Source organism: Pipistrellus kuhlii, unplaced genomic scaffold, assembly GCF_014108245.1.
Source record: "Pipistrellus kuhlii isolate mPipKuh1 unplaced genomic scaffold, mPipKuh1.p scaffold_m20_p_4, whole genome shotgun sequence".
In the NCBI taxonomy this organism is placed as follows: domain Eukaryota; kingdom Metazoa; phylum Chordata; class Mammalia; order Chiroptera; family Vespertilionidae; genus Pipistrellus; species Pipistrellus kuhlii.
In genome coordinates this window covers 33857980-33882420 of record NW_023425540.1, presented here as the reverse complement: position 1 = coordinate 33882420, position 24441 = coordinate 33857980, and the positions used below count along the sequence as shown (strand labels likewise).

The following is a 24441-nucleotide window of genomic DNA, read 5'->3' as shown; positions in this document are numbered from 1 at the left end:
CTGAGGGCATGCCCCCCCCCCCCCCCCCAGTGTGTGTCCACTGGTTATGCTAATATGCATGCATACAAGTCCTTTGGTTGATCTCTTAAACTCCTCTCCCCTGCCCATTGTCTCTGGATTTATTTTTGTTCATCAGTTTATGGTTGACCAATACATTCCACAAATGACTGAGATCATGTGACATTTTTCTTTCTCTGATTGGCTTATTTTGTTTAGCACCATGGTCAGCAAACTACAGCTCGTAAGCCACATGTGGCTTTTTGGCCCTTTGAGTGTGGCTCTTCCACAAAATACCACGTGCGGGTGCGCACGTACAGTGCAATTGAAACTTCATGGCCCATGCGCAGAAGTCAGTCTATTTTGAAGAAGTGGCGTTAGGACACTCAAGGGGTCAAAGAGCTCGTGAGCCGCGGTTTGCCAACCATTGTTCTAAAGGTATAGATTAAAAGAGGAACAAATCAGAGGAACGAAGAAAATAATGAGAAATCAATGGTAAATATTAAATCAGGTATGAATGTAACAATATGTAAACATTTTGTAAGTGTGAAAACTAAGTAGGTGACTGAGGGTAGGCCTTATAATGTACGAAGAGATAAGAAAAGAATACCATAAAGTAATTTCTCTATAGTCCACAAATGGGAAAAAACAGGAAATAATGTTCTTTGACAGATGATACCATACAACTAACAATTTAGAATAAAAACAGCATATATTCCATCCATGTTCAAGCCTGTTTTTCTGTTACTATGACAAAGAAACAATGAGACTCAACCAAGATCAAGGTATAAAAAAATAACAAAAACCTAAAATGAAATGTAAGATGGATAACACTAATCTACTACACACAAAAAGAAAGTGTTCAGTTTATAAGAATATGTCATTTTAACAACAAGTGTGTCTCAGTGGTTGAGTATTGATGTATGAACCAGAAGGTCAGTCTGATTCCTGGTCAGGGCACATGCCCAGGTTATGGGCTTGATTCTAGGTGGGGGAATGCAGAGGGCAGCTGATGAATGTTCTGCTCTCACACCAATGTTTCTCTCTCTCTCTCTCTCTCTCTCTCTCTCTCTCTCTCTCTCTCTCTCTCTCTCCCCCCCCCCTTTCCCTGCCTCTCTCTCTAAAAATCAAAAAATCCTTTAAAAACACAAAGTCCTAAGTTATCAGCCAATTGACTATGTCCTTATCACCATCCATCCCCCATCCTGTAAAATTAGAATTTATCAATTTAAACTATAACTGCATTTAGAAAATAGCAATCATAATAGCTCACCTTCAGAATGAAAATAGAAATAGACAACATCAATCCAATCCTCTTAAAGTAAATGGGGATTTCCATCCTTTTTTATAGATAAGTAGTATTCCACTATTTAAATGTACCACCGCTATTTTTTTTTAATGTATATTTTTATTTTAGAAAAGAAGGGGAAGGGAGGAGAGAAACATCAGTGATGAGAGAGAATCATGGATTGGCTGCCTCCTGCACAACTCACACTAGGATTGATCCTGCAAGCCAGGATTCCCTGATCAAGAATCAAACCGAATGGTGATCTCCTGCTTCATAGGTTGATGCTCAACCATTGAGCAACACTGGCCAGCTGTACCACAGCTTTTTTATCCACTCATCTCATGGGCACTTGGACTGTTTCTAGATCATGACTATTGTACAATAACTAACACTGCAAATGCATATATATACTTTCCAATTAGTTTTGGGTTTCTTTGGATATATTCCCATAAGTGGAGCTGCTGGATCATACGGCAGTTCCATGTTTAATTTTTTAAGGTAACTCTACACTGATTTCTACAGTGGCTGTACCAATCTGTACGCCCACAACAGTGCATGAAGTTTCCCTTTTCTCCACAACCTCACCAACATTTGTTGATTTATTGACGATAGTCATTCTAACAGGTATGAGGTGACAATTCATTGTGGTGTTAATCTGCATTTCTTCCTCTTTGGAAAAGTGTCTACTCAGGTCCTTTGGCCATTTTTTAGTTGGATTGTGTTGTTTTTGTTTTGATGCTGAGTTTTATAAGCTCCTTATAAATTTTGGTTATTGAACCCTTACCACATGTATTGGTGAATACGTGCTCCCATTCAGTGGATTATATTTTCATTTTGTTGATAGTTTCCTTTGCTGTGCAACTTTTAGCTTGATGTAATCCCATTTGTTTATTTTTTCCTTTGTTTTCCTTGTCCAAGAATATATATCAGAAAAAGATTACTACAAGAAATGTGTAAGATTTTACTCCCTATGTTTTCTTCTAGGATTTTTATGGTTTTGATTCTAACATTTTAAATCTTTAGTCCATTTTGAGTCTATTTTTGTGTGTTGTGTAAGAGGGTGGTCTAGTTTTATTTTGTGTGTGTGTGTACCTACCCAATAATAAAATAGACCATCTTTATCCTATTGTATGTTTTTGCTTCCTTTATCAAATATTAATTGACTATAAAGGTGTGAGTTTATTTCTGGGCTCTCCATTCTGTTCAATTTTCTATATATCTGTTTTTATGCCAGTACCATGCCATAAATTTAGTAAAATATAAATTAAAAAATAAAATAAATGGGGAAATCAAGACCTAGAAATCAACATTACAAAATAACTAAGGAGAAGAATCTGATTTCCATGTTTAAAAACACAGAACATCCAGTTCTATATTATGAAGTACCCGCCCCCCCCCCCCCCCCGGCCTTTTTTGTATAGTGCACTGATTTTCTGATACTATCTAGCAGTAAACACAAATGCCTTTTCTAAAAGGAACAGGGTAGCCTACAGCTTATGTCTAAGTAATGGGTCTAAAGGCAAGGTAGATGCTTCAAGACCACACTTCCTAAACACAACCGATTAAACCAGGATTATACACCGGACCCTTCAAATGACGAATTCTGGCACAAAAAGATTAGCTAAATCAATTAGATTTCCTTTCTAGTAAATATGAACAGGATGCATTAGGATCATTTGCCACTTACCAGTCATCAAAGCAGAAGCTAAAAAGTCATGAAGTAGTAGGCAGGTGGCCATCATTAGATTCCATACACAAGACAAAATTTAAAAGGGCAGAAATTCTAAGCAAACAGGAGAATGGTTCAGCACAGAGAAAAGTAAGGAAGCTCCAAGATTACATGGTCCACCAGAATTAGAGTAACGGCTCCTGGGTGCTGCCTTGCTTCCTGATAGCTATTTCCACAAATGACTTAAAATTTCTTGAGTTTCTACCTATTTATTTTAAGACAAACTGAATGAATTGCTAATAATTGGTACCAAAAAAAGCTAAATTGGAATAAAAATATTAAAACTAGTTAAATATATATATATATATATATATATATATATATATATATATATAGCAACAAAACCAGTAGCCCTGTGCTTGAATCTGTGAGCCAGTAGCTCGCTGCCGCCCTCCAGTAGCTCTCCACCTGCTCCCCCACCCCCTTTCCCATGCCCCCTCTCATAGCTTGCTGCTCTGCCCCCTCCTGTATTTTTCTGCTGCCTCACCCTCCTGCTGATCTGTGATCCAGTCAATATGCGGTCAGTCATTACGCTTAACGGCATAATGACCATTTGCATATTACATCTTATATAGAACTAGAGGCCTGATGCACAAAGATTCGTGCAAGAATGGGCCTTCTTTCCCCTGGCTGCCAGCACCACCTTTGCTCTGGCCAGAGCTGCCTTTTTGCTCCAGCCCAGAGCCGCCTTCCCACGCTGCCCAGAGGTCTTTAGCAGCTGGGATGGTGTGGAATGCCTGTGTCATCACCATGGTGACAATACAAGTGTCCCACCCCATCCCCAAGGGCTTGACTCCTGTATATGCAAATTAACCCAACAAAGATCGCAGGTTAATTTGCATACTCAGTCCTGATTGGCTAGTGGGCATCATGAAGGTACAGTCAATTAACATGTTACACTTTTATTAGTGTAGATTCCCAAAATGTATTTGCTTTAAGTGAAAGAAACAAAACGTTTTAGGGAGCTCTCTAGAAACTGTGGGGTTGGTACAATGGAGGCCGATAAATATCGTGGAAATTAATTTCCTTAAATTGAACAGCAGAGTAAATTTGAGAGCTGACATAGAAGTCAGAACTGAGGCAGAGAAGCATTGATCAGACTGCCAGACCTCAGAGGGAAGTTAGGGGGGGTGGGCAAAAGGAGGTCAACCAAAGGACTTGTACACATGAATATAAGCCTAACTAATGGACATAAACACCAGGAGGGGTGAGGATATGAGTGGGGGTGGGTGGGTTGTGGGATTAATGGAGGGATGAGGACACATATATAATACCTTAATCAATAAAGAAATTAAAAAAAAAGAAGGCAGTTGCCAGTTCAGGTGGCACCCTCTTTACAGAAACAGAATTCTTTACTCATCTATTTCTACTGCTCCTCTTCCATCCCCTTTCCAAATTTTACTATTTTGGCTCTAAGCATTTGCAGTCTCTGCCCCTGCTGCCACCGAGAGAGAAAAAACAATATTCATTTTATTAATCCTTTATAACAGCGGGAAATGTAGGAATGGTGCCAGCTTTCTTTCAGGTAATATTATTTCCCTAAGACTCAGATAGTCCACATCTCAAAAGACCTACAACATCTCATATTACTCATATGCGGGTGGCACCACTATTTATTATATGATGGACAAACATATTCTTTATTTGAATAAATACAAAGGGAGTTCCCAGAATATTATGGCAATACAAAGTTAGATAATAACAAGATATAATACATTAATAACTTTATCTGGAAAACTATTTTAGAACCAGTAGATAAGACATGAAAAACATTCACAAAAGGAAATACAACAGTAAACAAACATTTATTTCTAATACAACAATAAACGTAAGTGTAAATAACACAACATTCAACTATTGGGCTATTATAATACAACCATTAGAAAACAATTAATTTATAATGACATGGAAAATGTTTATGAATAGGAAGTGAAAAAAATTATTTAAAAAGTTATATGTGAGATAACTACAAATAAGTAAAAATTATGTATAAGATAAAGACAGAATTATTAAATGAAAAAGACTGGAAGGAATTAATAAAAAGCTAGCAGTGTATTAGAGTATTAGGATTATGGGTCCTTTTGTCTTTAATATTGTAAATATGTTACCTTTGTAAGAAAAAGAAATGATAAATATCTTCAATAGTATAATTGTCAGTTTATAATAAATTCTCTACCCTACTTATGACTTCAAATAATTATACTATTGAAGATGTTTATCATTTCTTTTTCTTACAAAGGTAACATATTTATTATATTATGGTATAATGCTTGCTATTCATAATGACAATCATCAAAAAGTTTAAATTACTGTACTTTTTACTGTACTTTTATAGACAGTAAAAATATATGAAATATAATTAACTTTGGGGTTTTGTGTTTTTTTTTTTTTGTCAAAGTGCTTACAGGTTATATACTTAAAAGGTCTAAGCTTCAATTATAGAAAACTGATGTAATTGTAGCAACTTCTGCCCAGAATATACTATTAAAGTGAGTGGACAATGATATGAAGATAATTTTGAAAATAAAGAAAAAACTTTATAGTAATGAAAACAAAGCAAAAAAAAACAAACCCTGACTCAAAGCAGAAGAATTATACCAGACAAGTTATTTTATAATCCCAAGGACCTAGTGTCATGAGAAAGGCGGTCCTAAAAGTTAAAGAATGGAAATTTCACTTTTGCTCAGATAATGGGAATTATTATGTTATACACTTACAATTAATTTTCTTCATTATGATTTTAATACTGTGTTAAGTATGAAAATTTCCCCCCCCAAAAAACAAGCAAGTTTATTTGGAAAGTCATAGAGATAGAAGAAGTAAGCCACAGAAGAAATGGGCTCAGGAAACAAGTTACAGAAGCAAAAGAAGGGCCCTTGGAGCTTAGGAGAGAGAGAAGCAAGGAAACCATGCCTGTAGGAAGGGGTAGGGAAAGGTGAGGTCATGCAGGGGAGAGAGAGACAGACAGAGACACAGACACACATTGGAAATAATTTTTAATAATGTTATCATAACAAATTAAGATATTTAAATGTTTAAACAAAATACCAAGTACAGACATACAGACAAAGTAAGACTATTACAAAATTTAAAATAATACCACAATTTTCTTTAATATAAAAAATATTTTTAAATTAGTACAACTATTTTGAAAAATTATTTGGAAACATCTATTATATAACTAAACATATAACCTTAAAAATTTTTTCAAGCATCTCCTATTAACTTTCTAATTTTTCAAACATTGATGCATTAGTCCAGAAATATAATTTAAGGAAAAAAAAATCATTAAATAGCTGAGTTAAATTATATGTCGAACTAGAAAAAATAATCTCACAAAAAGGTAACAGCCAACAGCATATTAAAATAAATTTTAGCTTAGAAAAGAGGGTCTCTATTTTACAATACAAAGGTTCTTCTGTAGTAAGAAATGATATAGATTTAATAATCATAACTACAATATAAATATTTACAGCAAAAATTACTAATGTATAAGGAAATTCTGACTAAAAATAAATGCATATACTACAAATAATTTATCATATTCTAAAATAAAAGGTTAGAGTTCTAGTACTTTTCGTTTTGTTAATTATCTGTATCATATACGGTTTTACCTTTTATTTTAAGAAAATATTTCATAAATCATTTAATATTAAGAGTTTTATAAAACAGTAAATAAAAACTTTGTAAGATAAAAAATTACGTTAGGCCGAAACCGGTTTGGCTCAATGAATAGAGCGTCGGCTTGGGGACTGAAGGGACCCGGGTTCGATTCCGGTCAAGGGGATGTACCTTGGTTGTGGGCATTTCCCCAAGAGGCAGCTGATCGATGACTCTCATCGATATTTCTAACTCTCTATCTCTCTCCCTTCCTATCTGTACAAAAATCAATAAAATATATTTTAAAAAAAATTATGTTAGAATTATCATTGGGTCCTTCTAAATATATTTTTCTCACTAAGGAAGCTAATTTAATAACTAAGAATAGTGGAAAGAAAATCTATCCTTACAAATTAACTTAACCTGAAACAAGTGGTATACTTTGTGTGCCTATTCTGTCTAGGAGGTAGATACCATCTATGATTATACAATTACCAGTGGCCTGGTACATGAAATTTATATGGGGGGGGGGGAAACGGGGGAAGGGGATATTCCCTCAGCCCAGCCTGCACCCTCTCCAATTGGACATACCTCTCGCAATCTGGAACCACTAGCTCCTAACCAATCATCTGCCTGCCTGATTGGCCCTAACTGCCTCTGTGTGCCAACCTGATCTCCCCCCAACAGCCTTCCCCTGTTGGCCTGATCTCACCCCCAATGGCTCTCCCCTGCCAGCCTTATCTCACACTACGCCCCTAACTGCTCTCCCCTGCTGGCTTGATCGCCCCTAACTGCCTCTGCCTGCCTAATTGCCCCTAACTGCCCTCCTCTGCCAGCCTTATCTCACACTACGCCCCTAACTGCTCTCCCCTGCTGGCTTGATCGCCCCTAACTGCCTCTGCCTGCCTAATTGCCCCTAACTGCCCTCCCCTGCCGGCCTGATCTTGCCCCCAAATATCCTCCCTGCAGGCATGATCTCACCCCCAAATGCCCTCTCTGTCTCCACCCCTACCACCATGGCTTTGTCCAGAAGGAAGTCAGACGTCTGGGAAGATGGTCGATCAACTCGGTCTAATTAGCATATTACCCTTTTATTAGTATAGATAATGGTAGTCGTAGTAGTCTAATGAACTGCTTCAAAGCACACACTATTTCCATGACACTGAATTCTTAGAAAAATAAATAAATTCATTTATTATAAAGTAAATTTTTCTAAACATTTTTCTGGAGTAGAGTTGGAGAACCAGAAAGCAAACCTTTGTCTAAAGTCACATGAAATGTTATTTCAGTTAAAAGTTTTCTACAGTAACTAATTCATATTATAGACAGTTAATACAGTTGCTAGTCAATTGTCATCATACATTCTTAAAGGAGTAGCATGCATATTCTAAACTCCAGAAATTAAATCAATAAGCAAACATTTTTTAGGCATTTGTATATGCAGAATTTTATAGCTGGAAAACTACAAATACAATAAAAGTCTGGAACGAGAGGGATAAACTAGGAAATTTCTAAGATCTCTTTATGCTATTAAATTCAATAATTCAATATGTGGTTAGGCATTTGATAAATGTGACTCAAAAACATTTAAGATGCATAGTGATAATTTTACCTGAAATCGCAATTTTGCCCTAGCGTCTGAGCAATTTTTCCCCCCTTTTTTGGTTAATCCTCACCTGAGAATATTTTTTTTTCCATTGATTTTCAGAGAGAGTGGAAGGGAAAGGGGAGGAAAGAGAGAGACAGAAGAGGAGAGAGCAACATTGATGTAAGAGAGACACACTGATTGGTTGTCTCCCAAACTTGCTGACTGGGCCCAGTAGCCAGGACTGCTGAACAATTTTTAAAAATATATATATTTTATTGATTTTTTACAGAGAGGAAGGGAGAGGGATAGAGAGTTAGAAACATCAATTAGAGAGAAACATCAATTCAGCTGCCTCATGCACACTCCCTACTAAGGATGTGCTCACAATTAAGGTACATGCCCTTGACTGGAATCAAACCTGGGACCCTTTAGTCCACAGGCCAATGATCTATCCACTGAGCCAAACCGGCTAGGGCTGCTGGGCAATTTTTAAGCTCTACTGGAATCTAACTGATGTGTCAATGTGTAGATTCTATTTTATAAATAAAAATTGCTTTCTATGCACCTGATCAGTAAGTACCAACATAAAAAGCCTTTAATAAAGTTAGAGGTTTTTAGTCTTTTCCTTTATATGTCTCAACTGTTTACTAAGCTTCCCCATCAAATTCCTACATTAAATGTTAAACAACTATACACTCTCGAGTCTGAACTTACAAGACTCCAGAAAAATCTCTTACCTTTTCAGTTGCTCTAATGTTTCATTTTTGATTAACTGGGGGGAGGGGGGGGGTGCTGGTGGCCAGGGGAAGGATACTATCTGGGGAGGCAATGCAGACATTTGAAGTCATGGCATTGTAACTTCATAGGGCTTTAGGACAAAATGCCTCTGACCACAAGTCTTTAAGTCTCCTGTACCACGAAGAGTCAAAATAAAATCAGTATAAAACAAGTGTCAGAGATCTGGGGCTCTTTTTCTTAGTTCTCTGCACGAAGAATAGCTAGCTGGGCAACCTATACTCATTTGGTTCATTTCCTCATCTATAAAGCAACTAAAGACCATGGTCCTTTCAGCGTCTAGACTCGACATTTACTTAACTGTAAATAACGAATCTGGTCATATTCCATACAAGCCAGCCTTACTTTCCCCCCCTTTATACTTGCTACTGAAATTCTCCAAGCCTTCAGGAAAACTTGAATCCAATTCCATTGTTCACCTGTAGTTCTGGGACTACTAAATTACCTAAGTGAAAGCTACCTGTCACTTGATTCTTTTAGCAAATACTTAAAAGGCACAGCAATGTGCCAGGCTGAGGTCACTTCTTACATAAGTCACATTCAATATTAAGAACAACCTTTAATTGAAAATGTTAGGAACATTTTCTTCACAACTTGGGTCTCTATCCAAAAGAAGTCTTTACCATTATCCCCTTAAAACTGTGTTTAACAGAAAACTAAAATATCATTGAACTAAAAATTCTAATTCTTGCTCTAGAGCAGTTGTGGTTTCAATGATTCACTGTTTAATGCTCTTTTCCTAAATTAAGCTTATTTCTGATATTTCACAATATTTTATGATAAAGATTTGACAAGCAGCATCTTATGAAACAAACTCTTTTTGAAACAGATCAGGACTCTTTAGATTACCATCCATATACTGCAAACTAAATTTTACCACAAGAGAATTAATCCAAGTATTTTATTTTACCTTCCTAAACAATTAGCACCAATAACTCTGAACACATACCATTAAAGCCAAAACCTAGTAAATTCTACATATAAAGTTTAAATATTTTCACTTTTTTTGCTCTTCCTTCTGTCCTGACGCCCATCAAGTGATATATTAAACCCTGATTCATCATTACAAAGAGCTATAATCCAGCACTAGACATTTAAAGCCATCTTTTTGATGTAAGTATCATGGTCTCTGATCTAAGGGATTTCAGATTTTCCCATGCACTACATGGATGGCACTTTAGTATAGAGCTTAAGAGTGTAAACTGTGGAGTTACTGTGCTTGACTTTGAGTTCTTACTATGCCATTTATTAGTAATGAAAAGAATAATTAATCTATGTTGTATAAAACGAGGTAAATGGTATCTCTATCTCATGGGGTTGTTCTGAGGATAAAATGGCAAAGATTTCACTAATAAAAAACTATTTTCTCTGTCAAAAAAAGACAACTAAATTTAATATAAAATCATGCATTGGAGGAAAAAATGTTGTAAATAATGTAACTGGGACAAGTGACAAAACTGTAATATAAATGGTGAAAAACTGTATTTCCTGAATTTGACAACTACATGTGATTTCAGAAAAGAATATCCTGGCTCTTAAGATACATGCATTAAAATACTAAGTTCAGGGTAAAGGGACAAAATATATGCAACCTACTATCAAATGATCAAAAAAAAATTTTGTGTGTGTGTGTGTGTGGGGGGGGAAGGGAATGTGGCAAATGTTAAAAGTTGGTGAATCCATGTAAATTGTAAATTGCAGTTCTCTGAATTACTCTCAGAATGTTTTTCTAATTTTAAAATTATTTAGGATATATTGCCCTGGTTGGTGAGCATCATCCTGAACAGTGAAAGATTGTGGGTTTGATTCCCAGTGGGGGCTAGTTCGGGAGGCAGCGATTGGTATTTCTCTCTCACATAGATGTCCCCTCCAAAACACACACACACACACACACACACACACACACACACACACACACCAACAATAAACATATTCTTTGGTAAAAATTAAAAACTAACAATGAAATTACTTAAGATATCTTTAAAAAACTAGTTTTGACTCTATTCAGCATCCACTACTACTTAATTTCTCCACTTAGTTCCATTTACAGAAACATGTTGAAATTGTGGATAGTCACCATCTCCCTTTCTTTACCCCACTCCACTGAGACCAGATTTTCTTGCTGATAAAGCCAATGACTTCCTGGTCTCATTTCTCCAGAGTGCTGATCTTATTTCTCCAGAGTGCTAAACACAGGCAACCTCTCTCCCACCTCTTTGCCCGTGGCATCACATCTCCCTGTTTTTCCTTTTATTTCACTGGCTGCTCTTGGCCAGTCTTCTTTGCTGGCTCCCCACCTCTAAATATCCTAGGCCCCTTCTTTTCTTTATCTACATCATCTCATCCAGTTTGTGCCATTAGATAGAGCTCTGAATCCCACTCAAGTATCCAACATCTTATAAGACACATTCACTTGTTGGTTAAATGGGCATCTCAATCTTTGCTGGCTAAAAGAGAACTCTTGATTCTCTTCCCTAACCGCATTCAAACCTGTTCCTCTTCTAGTTGCCTAATATCACTAATTGCTACTAGTGTTCATTCAGTTGTCCAAGCCAAAATACCAAGGGATCATCCTTGACTTTTCTCATATCCCACATCAAAACCATTAGTCATTGTTGCCAAAATATACCTTCTGACCACTTTTCTCTCCCTCCACTGTCTACCCTAGTCCAGATACCATGTTCTACATGAGCACAGTTTATTACAATAGGCTTCCCAGCCTTCTCTTTTATTCCTTCAGCACAATTTCTAAGATAATTCTGTTAAAGCTTCAATTAAATTACATCTTCTATCAAAAACTTCCAATGGTTTCTCATCACACTTAAATCACAGACTACAAAGTTGCCCATAGTCTGTGGTCCTGCCTATCTCGAAACAAATCTCCTAGCAGTCTCTGGCCCCCTTTTCACTATGTTTCCTCCCCTCCCTCCTTCCCCCCGCCCCCTCTTCCTTCCCCCCTTCTCCATCCCTTGTAATTCTCTGGTAATGTTATGCTTCTTCCCACCTAAGAGACTTTACTTTTGCATATTTTTTTTTCAGATACTCCTATTGCTCACTCCTTCTCTACATTCAGATTGCTGGCCAAATAATGGTATTTCAGAAAGGCAATGGTTCTCTCTTCTCTTCTCCCCCCGGCCCACCCCCCCACTCAATTACTCTCTATTTCTTCTCATTGCTTTATTTAGAACCTATTTCTTTTTTCCCCTTCTCTTTAATAAAGAGAAAAATTATCATGTGAATATAAGCTCCCTTCAAGTACCTCTCCTAATCCTAGACTCTTCCCTGGAGGTATTCTACAATAATATCCATTCAATGAATAGCCATATAGAGCTGTTTTTGTGTATGTATTTAAATACATATGTTTCTGTAGAAATAAAATGTTTTCTTTCTGTTCTATAAAAACTCATTCAAAATGTCTTAGCTTTGCTTCTCATTTCATTACTAACTGCAGTACAGGTTATTGATGAACACTTACCCTTTTTACAATTTTGCACCATTACAAATAACTCATTCATATGACAAATATTTACAGGCACTATGTTCTAGTTGCTACAGATACAGCAATAAATGAAACAAAGATCTTTGCCCTCTTGGAAGCACACATTTGTGGAGAAAGACAATAAACAGAATATATAGGGCAGACTGCTCTGCAAAGTGACAGACAGTAAATATTCTAGGCTTTGTAGATGTGGCATATATTCTTTTTGTTTTATAACCCTTTGAAAATGTAAAAATCATTCTTAGCTCAAAACAGGTCACAGGACAATGGAGCACTAGACTGATGGCCTGAGTATAACTACGTTAGAAGGCAGTATGTGCTATGTAAAAATAAAGAATCCAGAATAAGGTGGATGGGAGAGGGTAAGATGCAGTATTAGATTGGGTATTTAGAGAAGGTGAAATCTCAGCCAAGTAGATATTTGGGAGAAATATATTCTTTTTTTTTTTTTAAATATGTTTTATTGACTTATTCACAGAGAGGAAGAGAGAGGGATAGAGAGTTAGAAACATCGATGAGAGAGAATCATCGATCAGCTGCCTCTTGCACACCCCCTACTGGGGATGTGCCCGCAACCAGGTACATGCCCTTGCCCGGAATCGAACCCGGGAGCTTTCAGTCTGCAGGCCGATGCTCTATCCACTGAGCCAAAAGGGAGAAATATATTCTTAATAGCTGAACCACCTAAAGCAAAGGCTCTAAAGGAGAAGCATGACTGGTATGTTTAAGATCTAACAAGGAGGCTTGTGGGCAAGGAGGGAAAGTAGTAGCAGAAAACAGGTCAGGGAGGTAAGGTGAAAGGGGAGTAAGTTGGGGACATTATGGAGAGCCTTGTAGGCCACTGTAAGGACTAGATTTTCTGTGAAAGGGGGAGTAATTGCAGGACTTTGAATAGAGAAGCAACAGAGACGGTCTTACTTGTAAAAGACTTGGTCTGGCTACTATATTGAGAAATGACCATTGGGAGGGGTTAGGGTAGCATGGAGATACCAAGTAGTAACCTATTTAAGTAATCCAAGGAGATGACAGTAGTGGTTTGAACCAGTATGGCAGTAGTGGAGTGAGACATAGTAAAATTCTGGATTATGATGATATATAAAAAAACACACATGTTGTGGAAAGAATGGATTTGAAGAGTCAAAGAAAAAGCAAAATCAAGAATAACTCTAAGATTTTAGCCTGAGCTGTTGCGATAGAGTTGCCACTAACTTACAGAAATGGGGAAATCTATGGGAGGAAGTTTAGGAGTTGAGTTTTGGACTTGCTGAGTTTTATGTCAATTATTACACACTAGAGGCCCATGGCACAAAATTCATACACAGGTAGTGTCTCTAGCTGCTGCCGCCTGGGGCCTTCCTTCGTTATGCACTGCCCTCTGATGGTCAGCACATGTCATAGCGAGCAATTGAGCTCCCAATCTGTCAAACTCTCAAGGGGACACTGCATGTTAGGCTTTATATATATATATATATATATATATTAGGTAGAGATGTTGAATAGGCAGTTAAACATGTGAGACTGAAGTTTGGGAGAGGGGCTAAAAATCTAAATTGGGCATTGCTGGTGTTTAAATGGTATTTAAATTTTAAAAAATTATTACTGATTTTACAGAGAGGAAGAGAAAGAGAAATATCGATGTGAGAGAGAAACATCAATTGGCTGTCTCTTATACAAACCTCAATAGGGAATTGAATCCACAACCAGAGTATGTTCCCTGACCAGGAATGGTGCAAACCCACCACTTTTCAGTGTAAGGGACTGGACAATGCTCCAACCAACTGGTATTTAAAGCCATGTGGCTGAATGAGATTACCAATGGAGTATAGATACGAAAATAAAATACAACAGCCCTGGCCCATGTGGCTCAGTTAGTTGAAGTGTGGTCCAGTTCACCTAAAGATAGCACGTTTGATTCCTGTCAGGGTACATTATCTAGATTGCCAGTTCGATCCCTGGTTGAAGCCTAAGCCAGAGGCAAGTGATCAATGTTTCACTCTCACATTTGTTTCTCTCTCTCTCTCAGGCTCTCTCTTTCTCTCTCTCCCTCCCTCTCCCTCTCCCTTCCTCTCTATAAAAATCATGACCTCAGGTGAAGATTAAACAAAAAAGGACTGACCCTGGGGCCTTCCAATATTAAGAGGTTTGTGAGAAGGAAGGCAGAAGAGAACTATAAGGAACCAGTAGTGAAGTAGGAGATAACCAAGGTTGTGTGTTAACCTGGAAAGCAAAGAAGAAAGTGCTACAAAGATAAGGGAATAGGTGTCAAATGTTGTGGATAGATCAAGTAAGATGAATAGAATCAATGGTGTATGGTATTTGGCAACATAGCAGTTCCTGGAGAACCTGAGGACCTGTTTCAGTGGAAATGGTGCAGACAAAGGCCTGATTGGAATTGGATCTAATAAAACATGGAAAGAGAAAATCTGGCAATAAGACAGACATCTGGTAATAAGTATAGACATCTCCTTTGAGGAATAATGCTGGAAAAGGAAACAAACAAAATATTGGGAAACTGACAGTAAAGAGTGAATCAGGTAATTTTTTTGTTTTTTTAAAGGGTGGGGAAAAATAGCATGTTTGTTGCTGCCAGAAATCCCAATAAATTAAAAAAATTATGTGGAAGGACAGAAGTTGAAAAAATGTTCTTAAGCAAATGAGAAAGAATGGGATCTAGTACAAAAGCAGTTAATCTAAGGTAACAAGCAGGAAAATAACATGCATTGACCAGATTCTGGTAGTACACAGGGTAATGGGAGAAATTTTCTGATTGCTTCAATTTTCTTAGCAAAGTAAGAACCAATGTCATGAGCTTAAAGTGAGAATGGGAAAAGAGATACTGGATATTTGAAGAAGATATAAAATAGTCAATTCGGAGAGTGAACAGACTAGGAAAATAAAGTACAATCAAGAGCAGCATTAAGGACCCACTTGAGGTAAGTGGTCATGTGTGGTGGTGTGCTTGTTTCCTGCCACATTGAGTTGCATAGGGGCAGGTGTAAAGAAGGCAGGATTGGTTTAACCAGGGCTGTGGATTTTATTAAAGAAACAAAGAGTGTGGGAGTGGATCCAAAGAAGAGCTAAAAATGATTAATCATGGAATATAAGAGAAGTAAGAAAGGGAGTGAAAACATCAAGAAATGAGTGCCAGGAAACTAGTAATAGGATGAATAGACTGGAGATTCCATTGGGGTCAAAAGATGGTTGGGGCTGAGATACTGACTAGGAGTGAACCACAAAAACAGGAAGTAGGGTCACAAAGTAGAACTCATGAAATGATAACTATGGAGGGACTGCAGTTATTAGCAATGTAAGAGGGTAACACTGTGGGAGTGATGGGAAGAGATAGTTAGATGGGAAGAACACTGAAGACAAGGTCTAGGAAGTGAGAGACCAGGATACTGGAAATACCAGTTATGTATACTCCTTTCAACTGTAATATGAAGATTGAGGTAGTATTGGAAAGGGATGCAATGAGCCTGGAGCTAAAAACAGATTTTGAGAAATGAAGTTAATAGTTAATGGCAATCTTGAGGGGTAACCTGCTGACATAACACAAAACTGAGGATTGTTAGGGGAAAGATTTTTAGGGAGGAGAATGACAGACACCTTTCCCACCTGTAGGAACAGTGACAAGAAGTATGGAAAAAATAAATAAAACAACCAAATTGCACAGTGCAAAACATCAGGTTTCTATAAGAGCAAGAAAGTGAAGGGGATGTTTAAGCATAGGTTGAGAAAAGAATTATAAAGAGTTGGGAAGGGGTTAACAAAAACAAACAACAAAACAAAACAAAACAAAAAAGGCAGACAAATATAGACCCATTCATGAACTGGAGTGCAGGAGATGAAAGGTGACTAAGTCTGGAGCTTCTGTTGCTACTGACAAAGACATATTGAACACAACTGACTATGGATATATCCCTGTTTTCTAAGAAATGGAAATTGCAGGGTCAAAATATTTTTACTTTAAAATTGAAGTGGCTGTAGTCAATGTATGAAATACCCTAAAACTTTGTATTTCCCTATTAATGGTATAGAACAATATTTCACATTTATTGGCTATTTCCTCTTCTGTGAATTTGCCCATTTATAAAATTGAATTGTGCTTTCTATTCTTACTGCTTTACAGTGCTTAAAAATAATCTATTTTCTATTTTTATTCTGCTTTTACTGATTCACACAAATCAATGTGGTAAATTCCTTTCAAATCTTTCAATGGCTTGTACTAGGGCAACACAAGTCAAATCTGGTCATTCCATTAGTTTTAGTAAGGTCTATGACTGGACTGCTTTTGCATTAAGATGGCAGAGCCAGTAGGGCCCACAAAACAGAAAACACTGTTTGGTCTTTTACAGAAGAAGTTTGCAGACTTCTCTGTCTCTTTTAGGGCCTCTCAACTGTTTTGAGTTTCAAGAACACAAAGGTCCTTAGCTTTACTGACATCCTCTCAAGTCTACCCTAGCCCCTGAAATGCCTGCACCATTTCTCCTACTCTGCATGAAATCTATCATTTGCCCTCCTGGGTGTCCCAATAGATTTATATAATAAAAGCTGTAACTATACTTTTTTGTTTACATTTCATTCTCTCCATTAGTATTTAACTCTCTTGAGGACAAGGGACAATCCTAGCACTAAGAAATGGTTAGTGAATGAATAAATGACATACGAAGTCCTTCATAATTTGCTTTCTCATTTTTCTGTTATCCTACCAAAATAAACTCTATTTTTACTTCATAAAGTATGTTTCAAAAACATCATTAATAATGGCAGCATAATCCTAATAATTTATATGCATCTATTTAGTATGTTAATGATTTGCTAAAAAATTTTCCTCCCTAATTCCTTCTTTAGTAGACAAAAAGCAATGGAAGCTTGGTCCTTCAGGGGATCAATCTTTTCATCTATGGCAGTAACTTCTGCACCTGATGTTTAAGGGGCTCTGCTGGTAATTATTTTACTAAAGGATTCTGAGTACTTCAAAGCCAATTATAAAAATGCAACTCAATGCCAGGACTGGTTTGGCTCAGTGGACAGAGCGTCAGCCTGCGGACTGAAAGGTCCCGGGTTCGATTCCAGTCAAGGGCATGCATGTACCTTGGTTGCGGGGGCACATTCCCAATAGGGGGTGTGCAAGAGGCAGCTGGACGATGATTCTCTCTCATCGATGTTTCTAAATCTCTATCTCTCTCCCTTCCTCTCTGCAAAAAATCAATAAAATATATTAAAAAAATTAAAAAAAATCAATTCCAGGAAGAAATATTCATAATTTATGTCCTGAGAAATAAAAATAACTCACTGCTGTGCTCCTCTGCAGTTTACATTTGATTCCCCCCCCCCCATTACATATGTCATTAGGTTCAGCTGCCTTTACAACCACATTTCTTTTCTTAAAAATAATTGTTGCAGAATCCAACACAGTTAAATGCAAGCAATTCTTCTACATATAGTACGTTTACATTTCAATGCAGTTCATTTACAGTATTTAGAAAAATTAAGTTCATGTATTGGCTTTTACATTATACACACACACACACACAAATATATATATATATATACTAGTCATAAAACAATGAATACAACAAGTCTTACAATGAGGATATTTACAACTGGAATGTCATGTATTTTTATCAAAACCTTCTTCTGTTCACAATATATAATGATAAAAAGTTTGATTACTTTTAAAGGATTTTTATAGGTTAAAATATCAGTGGGCAGAATTTAGTAATTCCCTAAATACATAAGACGAAGATGTGAAGAAAACACATCAAGCCTGATCGGCCTAATGCAGGCTTTTAGGAAAAAGCAAATAGAGCACTATTAGTTCATAAGGCTCACATGAAATAGGATAAAGTAAAAATGCATACTGCCAAACTGCTATGCACTTATACATTACATATGCCAGGAGTTAAAAAGAAAATCCGCACCTTCAAACTATTATTTCCCTTTTGCACTTGCAAGTTTTCAACTTGGTGGAGTCATTCTCTAAGAATGAGGTGCAGGGCAGAGTAAAAGTGGAAAAGAGAATCGATTCCCAAAGTATCTCCCTTGCTTCATTAAGAAAACCTTATTTACTATTCTGATATGAAAGCCTTGATATAATAGGAAAACTTAAAATCCAAAAGGAACTTATCCTAAAACTGAGCACATCGGGCCAGCCATTTTGCAACCTTACTCTTCAGAATACCTATCTTAAAAACATCTTTTCTTTAGAGTGAAAAAAAAAAAGCACCATTTATGTATTCAGCTTTGAAGTCATCCCTGTTTCAAAGCAGGATGGGTATTAAGATTCTTAATACAACTGTCAAAATCAATTTGTGGATAGCCTCCCGCTTTAAATTTTTACATTTATATCTGCTGAGGGGCCAAATGATTAGTAAAATTAAGATATAACGGACAAAATGTAAGCAATCCTTGCCACGATTTTTAAAATCCGTACACACATCACAGGCGCTCAAGTTTAAAGCCAGAAAGCCATGCCCCGCACACGGGTTGGCTGTGGCGACCGGTCTGCTCCCGGCAGCTGTCCGGGCTCCCCTGTTGCATGTTGTCGTGGGAGCAGCACAGAAGGGCAGGAGGGCAACCACCCAGCCCACGCAAACCCCACAGATAGAAACACTAACACGAAGTGCACACGTCGTGAGGCCCGGAGGCCCGGGGAGAGGCCCGCCTGCAGAGAGCCATCGGCGGGCTGAGCGTGGAGGCGCCGGGGTCCGCGGGCTCCGGGCTCCGGGCTCCGGGGGACAAAGAGCCGCCGCGGGCAGCGCTGCGCAGCGTCCAGGACCAGCGGGAAGCGGCCGCCCCGGGGCAGCGCCTGCGGCATCGGGCTCCTCCAAGGCCGCCCGCTCCCTGGCGGCAGCGAACACTCCGCGGAGCAGACCCTCCCCAGCCCACGGCCCCAGCAGACCCCAGGCCGCGACCTTGGACACCTGAGGAGCCGCAGCCGCTCGCCCGCCCGCCCTGCCCGGCCCCGCTGGGCGCCCGGCCGAAGCTATTGGGCTGGGAACCGCGCAGCCGCCGCCGCCGCCGCCGCCGCCGGCTCCAAACGGCCGGGCGGGCGGGGGCCGGGGGCGGCGAGCCGGCCCTCTCCCCGCGGCCGTCCGCCGGCCTCGGCACTGCGGCCCCCGCCCCCGCCCGCCCTCGGCCCGCCGCGCTCCGCGTCACCTACCCGGTCCCACACCATCCCAGAGGCCTGCGGCGCTCGGGCCCTCAGCGCAGCGGCGCGGCTCCCGCCCGGGGCCAGAAATGGCTGCGGAACAAAGGGAGCGGGTCTCCGGCGGGCGCCGTCCGATTGGCCGGGGGGCGGGGCCACCGCGGGAACTTTCGGCGGCGGTCGCCTTGGCAACGGCGGCGGCGGGCCCGGGGAGCGACGGCCCGGCCGGACGGCCTGCGACGTGCACCCGGGGGCCCAGGCGGACCCTGCTGTGCTCCGTGAGGCCTCGACTGAAAGGCCCTTGGGCGTGGAGGACGAGGGCTGCCCGGGGCCCTCCCCGCACCCTGACCCTAGTCCTCCCTCACTTGGGCCCCAGCACAGCCCCCCCGGGGACGGTCTGCCCGGAGCCTGTTTCACGCGGCACAGGCCGCGGGCATCCAGCCCAGCAGCGCTGGTCAAAGGCACAGGCGGCTCACAGGCAGGCGGCCTGCTGCCTGCTGCTATGGCATGGCAGGCTTTTGGCCTCTGCTGTAGCTGGCATATCCACTGCTGTGTAAGGGACACCAAAGGATTTATAAAAGCAAGTCTTTTAATGAAAATCTCCAGGCGTGTTTTCATATAAAACTGTGGTTTCTTGCTCTTAGGAAGAACAAGCTCCTTTCCCCGTAACCAATCACCATGAGAAATGAAAATATCTCCAGAAAAATAATTCAAAAAGGGAGAGGTAGATTTTTTTTTATAATCATAATAATGGAAACGAATAGATAAATATCAGTTTCCTTCCCCCCACATTACTCATGTATACATTTACTATAGATTAATATTTTAAATTTGCATGGATAATGATTATATCCTAAGGTGATGATGCCGGTGACAGTTTTCTTCCCAGCAGTTTTGACTGTCCTACTTGCAGGTGCTTTATACATGTTAGGAAACTGTGTAGCTGTTGTTGCCTTCCAGGCATATTTTAGATAAAATTATAGTACCAATACTAGAAACTTAAAAAAAAAAGTATATTAAGATAGCCTATTTCTAATAAAGTTGTTAATTTTCACTTGCAACGGCAGTTATTTTAAAATACAACTAATTTGCCGAAACTGGTTTGGCTCAGTGATAGAGCGTCCGTCTGCGGACTGAAAGGTCCCAGGTTCGATTCCGGTCAGGGGCATGTACATTGGTTGCGGGCACATCCCCGGTAGGGGGTGTACAAGAGGCAGCTGGTCGATGTTTCTCTCTCATTGAAGTTTCTAGCTCTCTATCCCTCTCTCCTCCTCTCTGTAAAAATCAGTAAAATATATATTTTAAAAAAAATAAAAATAAAATAAAATACAACTAATTTAGGGGTCACAGCTGAGTCACAGCATCTTGAAGATAAAGATTAAAAAAAACACAACTAAGTAATTTAATGTAAAATTTAGGTATAAAAGGGTCATTTTTATCATAAGGAAACTGAATATAGTAAGAAAAAGTATTTCAAATAATTAAAATAATCATAAATTCAACATTTTCTAATGTTAACTTGATAGCAGGTAGATACAGTAGTGTATGGCAAAAGGAGACCTCCCTACCACCCAGTAGGAGTAGATTACTAAGAAAAATAACAATGTAAACCTTCCTAAACTGTAGGTTAGTATAACTGCAGGAAATTTATATCTATTTGGATAACAACTGGACTTATTTCTACATTTGAAAAGTTCATCTTAGAATAGGGAGCCTTGATCTGTATAAATCAGGGATGTATGGTGTCTGCATTCTACTTTGCTAAAGAAAAATAATACGAATAATTTCCGAATGTAAAGGACTAGCAAATAATGACAAATGTAAGGAATTATTGACTAAGCATATTAATAAGGAATTCACCTGATTAATAGTTTGGAGATAATTGAAATGAATTGAAAGCAAGTAAAGTATTATTTTGAATATGTAAGAAGATTTATTGGCCAAAATCTTTTGAAAGAAAAAACTATTATGAGATGTGAAATTGAGACTAGTCAAATCAAATATCCATTCTTTTATACAATTTAAATAAATGAATTGAAATTTTAATGTAAAATAGTTATACATTAAATAAAGAGATGCTTAGACATGTAGCCTGTTTGTCTCCATAATCTCAGTTAAATTAAAAATACATATTTTAAACAGTAAATCTTCTTACCAATAATAAGGATTTATTAACACAAGAGCTTTTCAATTTTACTTTTCCTGTTACTTGTTTTCTCTTTGCATTGTTTGCACATAAAATAGCAGCCACCCAGGAAAATTTTCCCTTTTGAAATATGGTAGCAATCATACTTGGGTAAAAACTACTATTTGAATTTTAACCTTGCTATCTGACTTCAACCTTAGATTACTTGCTTAAACAATAGGGTAGTTTCAGGAGATTGACTCCCACTGACTCAGTAGCTTCAGGGGTAGAAACTATAGATAACCTTTAGAGATTAACCTCTGAGTTCTGCTTTTGTATTATGGGCAAGATAGGGCCACATTCCAATGTCCAGCAGGGTGTGACTGGGAACCGACCCTGTGGGCTGTCCCCAGTCTTTAGAATTTAGTCTTTAGGATTTAGGAACAGATAAGGACGGCCAGTCCTTTGTCCTGAGGGGCCAATCAGGGTTAGCCGAGGCAGTGACATCACCATTGACCTGAGTAAACCCCCTGGACTGGGCGAAATTCGCTCTCTTTCGCCATGCTTCGTGTGTGAGTGGGACAGAGCCCATGCTAGCATGGAAAAGGCTCTTTTGTTTATTGCATTGGACTCGGCTCCCTGGTGGTCCTTGGGGATCATGAATTCGTCTGGGATCCCAGCCAGGACCATGAGGGACCCCGATCCGGAGAGCCTGACTTGCCGCTGTAGGTGTCTGTTTGTCTGTGTTTTTGTGTGAGCACTCTGGAGGGACTGCCCCTCCATCGGGGCTCTTACCTGGGTGTTTTCCGGCTGCTGCGTCAGCCACGGTTTGAGCCCGGATTCGAATCTGTAATAAATTCTTGCTGGCTTAATCAAATTGGCTTCGGTGGTCCATCTCTTGGGTACTCACTCCGTAACACCTTTGTACCCACATATAATATAGTAATGCTCATATGGTAAAACTTTGAAGAATTGCTGATATTTTTAAATGATATGCACCAAAATTAAAAATAGTAAATAAACTTTGATTTTCATATCGAAACTTATTACAGATATCCTATATTTTGAATTTCCGTATTAAATATTTTTTTCTTAGGTGAAAAAATTGACCAAGATACAAATTAAAGAATGCTAGAAATTATGAAATAGCATTAAGAGAGAAAATATACCTAAGTATAAGTTTTCACCTTGGAAGGAAAATATGTTTGCTCTGTCAGAAGTAACATTGTCAAACAAGCATGGAGTTAGAGGACAGAGGACTTATACACAGATACTGTCTTTTCCATTTATGAACACCTTTCTTATTTTAAACAGGATTAAGTACAATAAAGTATATTAAAAGCTCAGCAGAAGAGCACCTGGGAGATAGTTAGAAGTTAATGAAAGTATTATTATATATTAATAAATAAAAGAACAGATGTTTGGGGAGGAATGATTATTGAAAAAAAAAATAATAGGTCTGAAAATCTAAAAATTGTTAAATAAATATCTTTAAAGGCAATTGATGAGTATATAGAAATTCAGAAAGAGAAGTGAAACAATCTTTTAGATACAGGCAAACTTCTCAAATAGAATATCCCGGATAAGGGTATCCATTTATACTTCTGGAAAAATGTGAGAATTCTTGTTATATTCTTTAACATCAAACAGTTTAAGGAATTGTCTTCCATCAAACATCTTCAGATTAGCATCAAGGAAAAAAAACATTTTGGTCAATTAGTGTAGAGGGCCCCTAGGAAATGCACATGGATGACCTTTAAGTTAATGTCAGCTGAGTCCAAGGTGACTGGCATGGCCGTCTCCTGGAAACAGCCTCCCAAAATGTCAGAAATAGTTATCAGTACAGATTTCTTATCTTTATCCATGTGGTTGGAATGAGGAACAAATAGTACCTTGACTTACCCAAGTCCTGACGTGCTAAATCCTGTCCTTGTACTAAAAAATGAGGAACTTACCCAGGTCTCCATGAATAGGACCTGGGCACACCCGAAACTCTTTTTAACCTTAAACCCCCCTTTGGAAATAAAAAAATGTGCTGTGTTGTCTGTGGTGGGTGTGGCTGTCCCTTCACCAGAGTGACAGCCTCCACCTGGCACCCAGCTTGAACCTATTTCTGTCTCTTGTCTCTTTCTTTTTTCTCAATCCCCAGCTCCTCCACTCAGGAACCTGTCCTCCCCTTCCGCGCGAGACTCAGAAGGAGAAGCACTCACCATAAATTAGTATTTGACAAAGGAGGCAAAAAATAGACAATGGGGCAAAGATAGTGTATTTAATAAATGGTTTGGAGGAAAATTGGATTGATAACATGGAAAATAATGAAACTAGACCATCTTCTTACACCATACACAAGAATATACTCAAAATGGATTAAAGACTTAAGAGTCTATATCAAACTAAAAAGTATTTGCACATCAAAGGAAACCATCAACAAAGTGAAAAAACAACCCACTGAATGGGAGAATATTTTACATTCTCAAATGGCACATCTGATAAGTTGTTAATACCCAAAATTTATTTATTTATTTTAAATATATATATTTTATTTATTTATTTATTTGTTTGTTTGTTTGTTTGTTTATTTATTTATTTTTTTTTACAGAGAGGAAAGGAGAGAGATAGAAAATTAGAAACATCAGTGAGAGAGAAACATCTATCAGCTGCCTCCTGCAC

The 24441-nt window shown here is 38.6% G+C and overlaps 1 protein-coding gene across 2 annotated transcripts in view; it reads right to left on the bottom strand.

Annotated features, from left to right (window-relative positions):
• The window catches only part of TNPO1 (transportin 1), an 80682-nt gene extending 60873 nt beyond the window's left edge, over nucleotides 1-19809 (bottom strand). The window contains exon 1 of one of the 2 annotated variants that reach the window (XM_045571561.1): nucleotides 19662-19809. In XM_045571561.1, the coding sequence (XP_045427517.1) occupies nucleotides 19662-19676 (15 nt within the window). In that variant the 5' untranslated portion in view covers nucleotides 19677-19809. The remainder of the gene's footprint in view (nucleotides 1-19661) is intronic. The other variant, XM_036408799.2, reaches the window with a different exon arrangement.
• Nucleotides 19810-24441: the final 4632 nt, after the last annotated feature.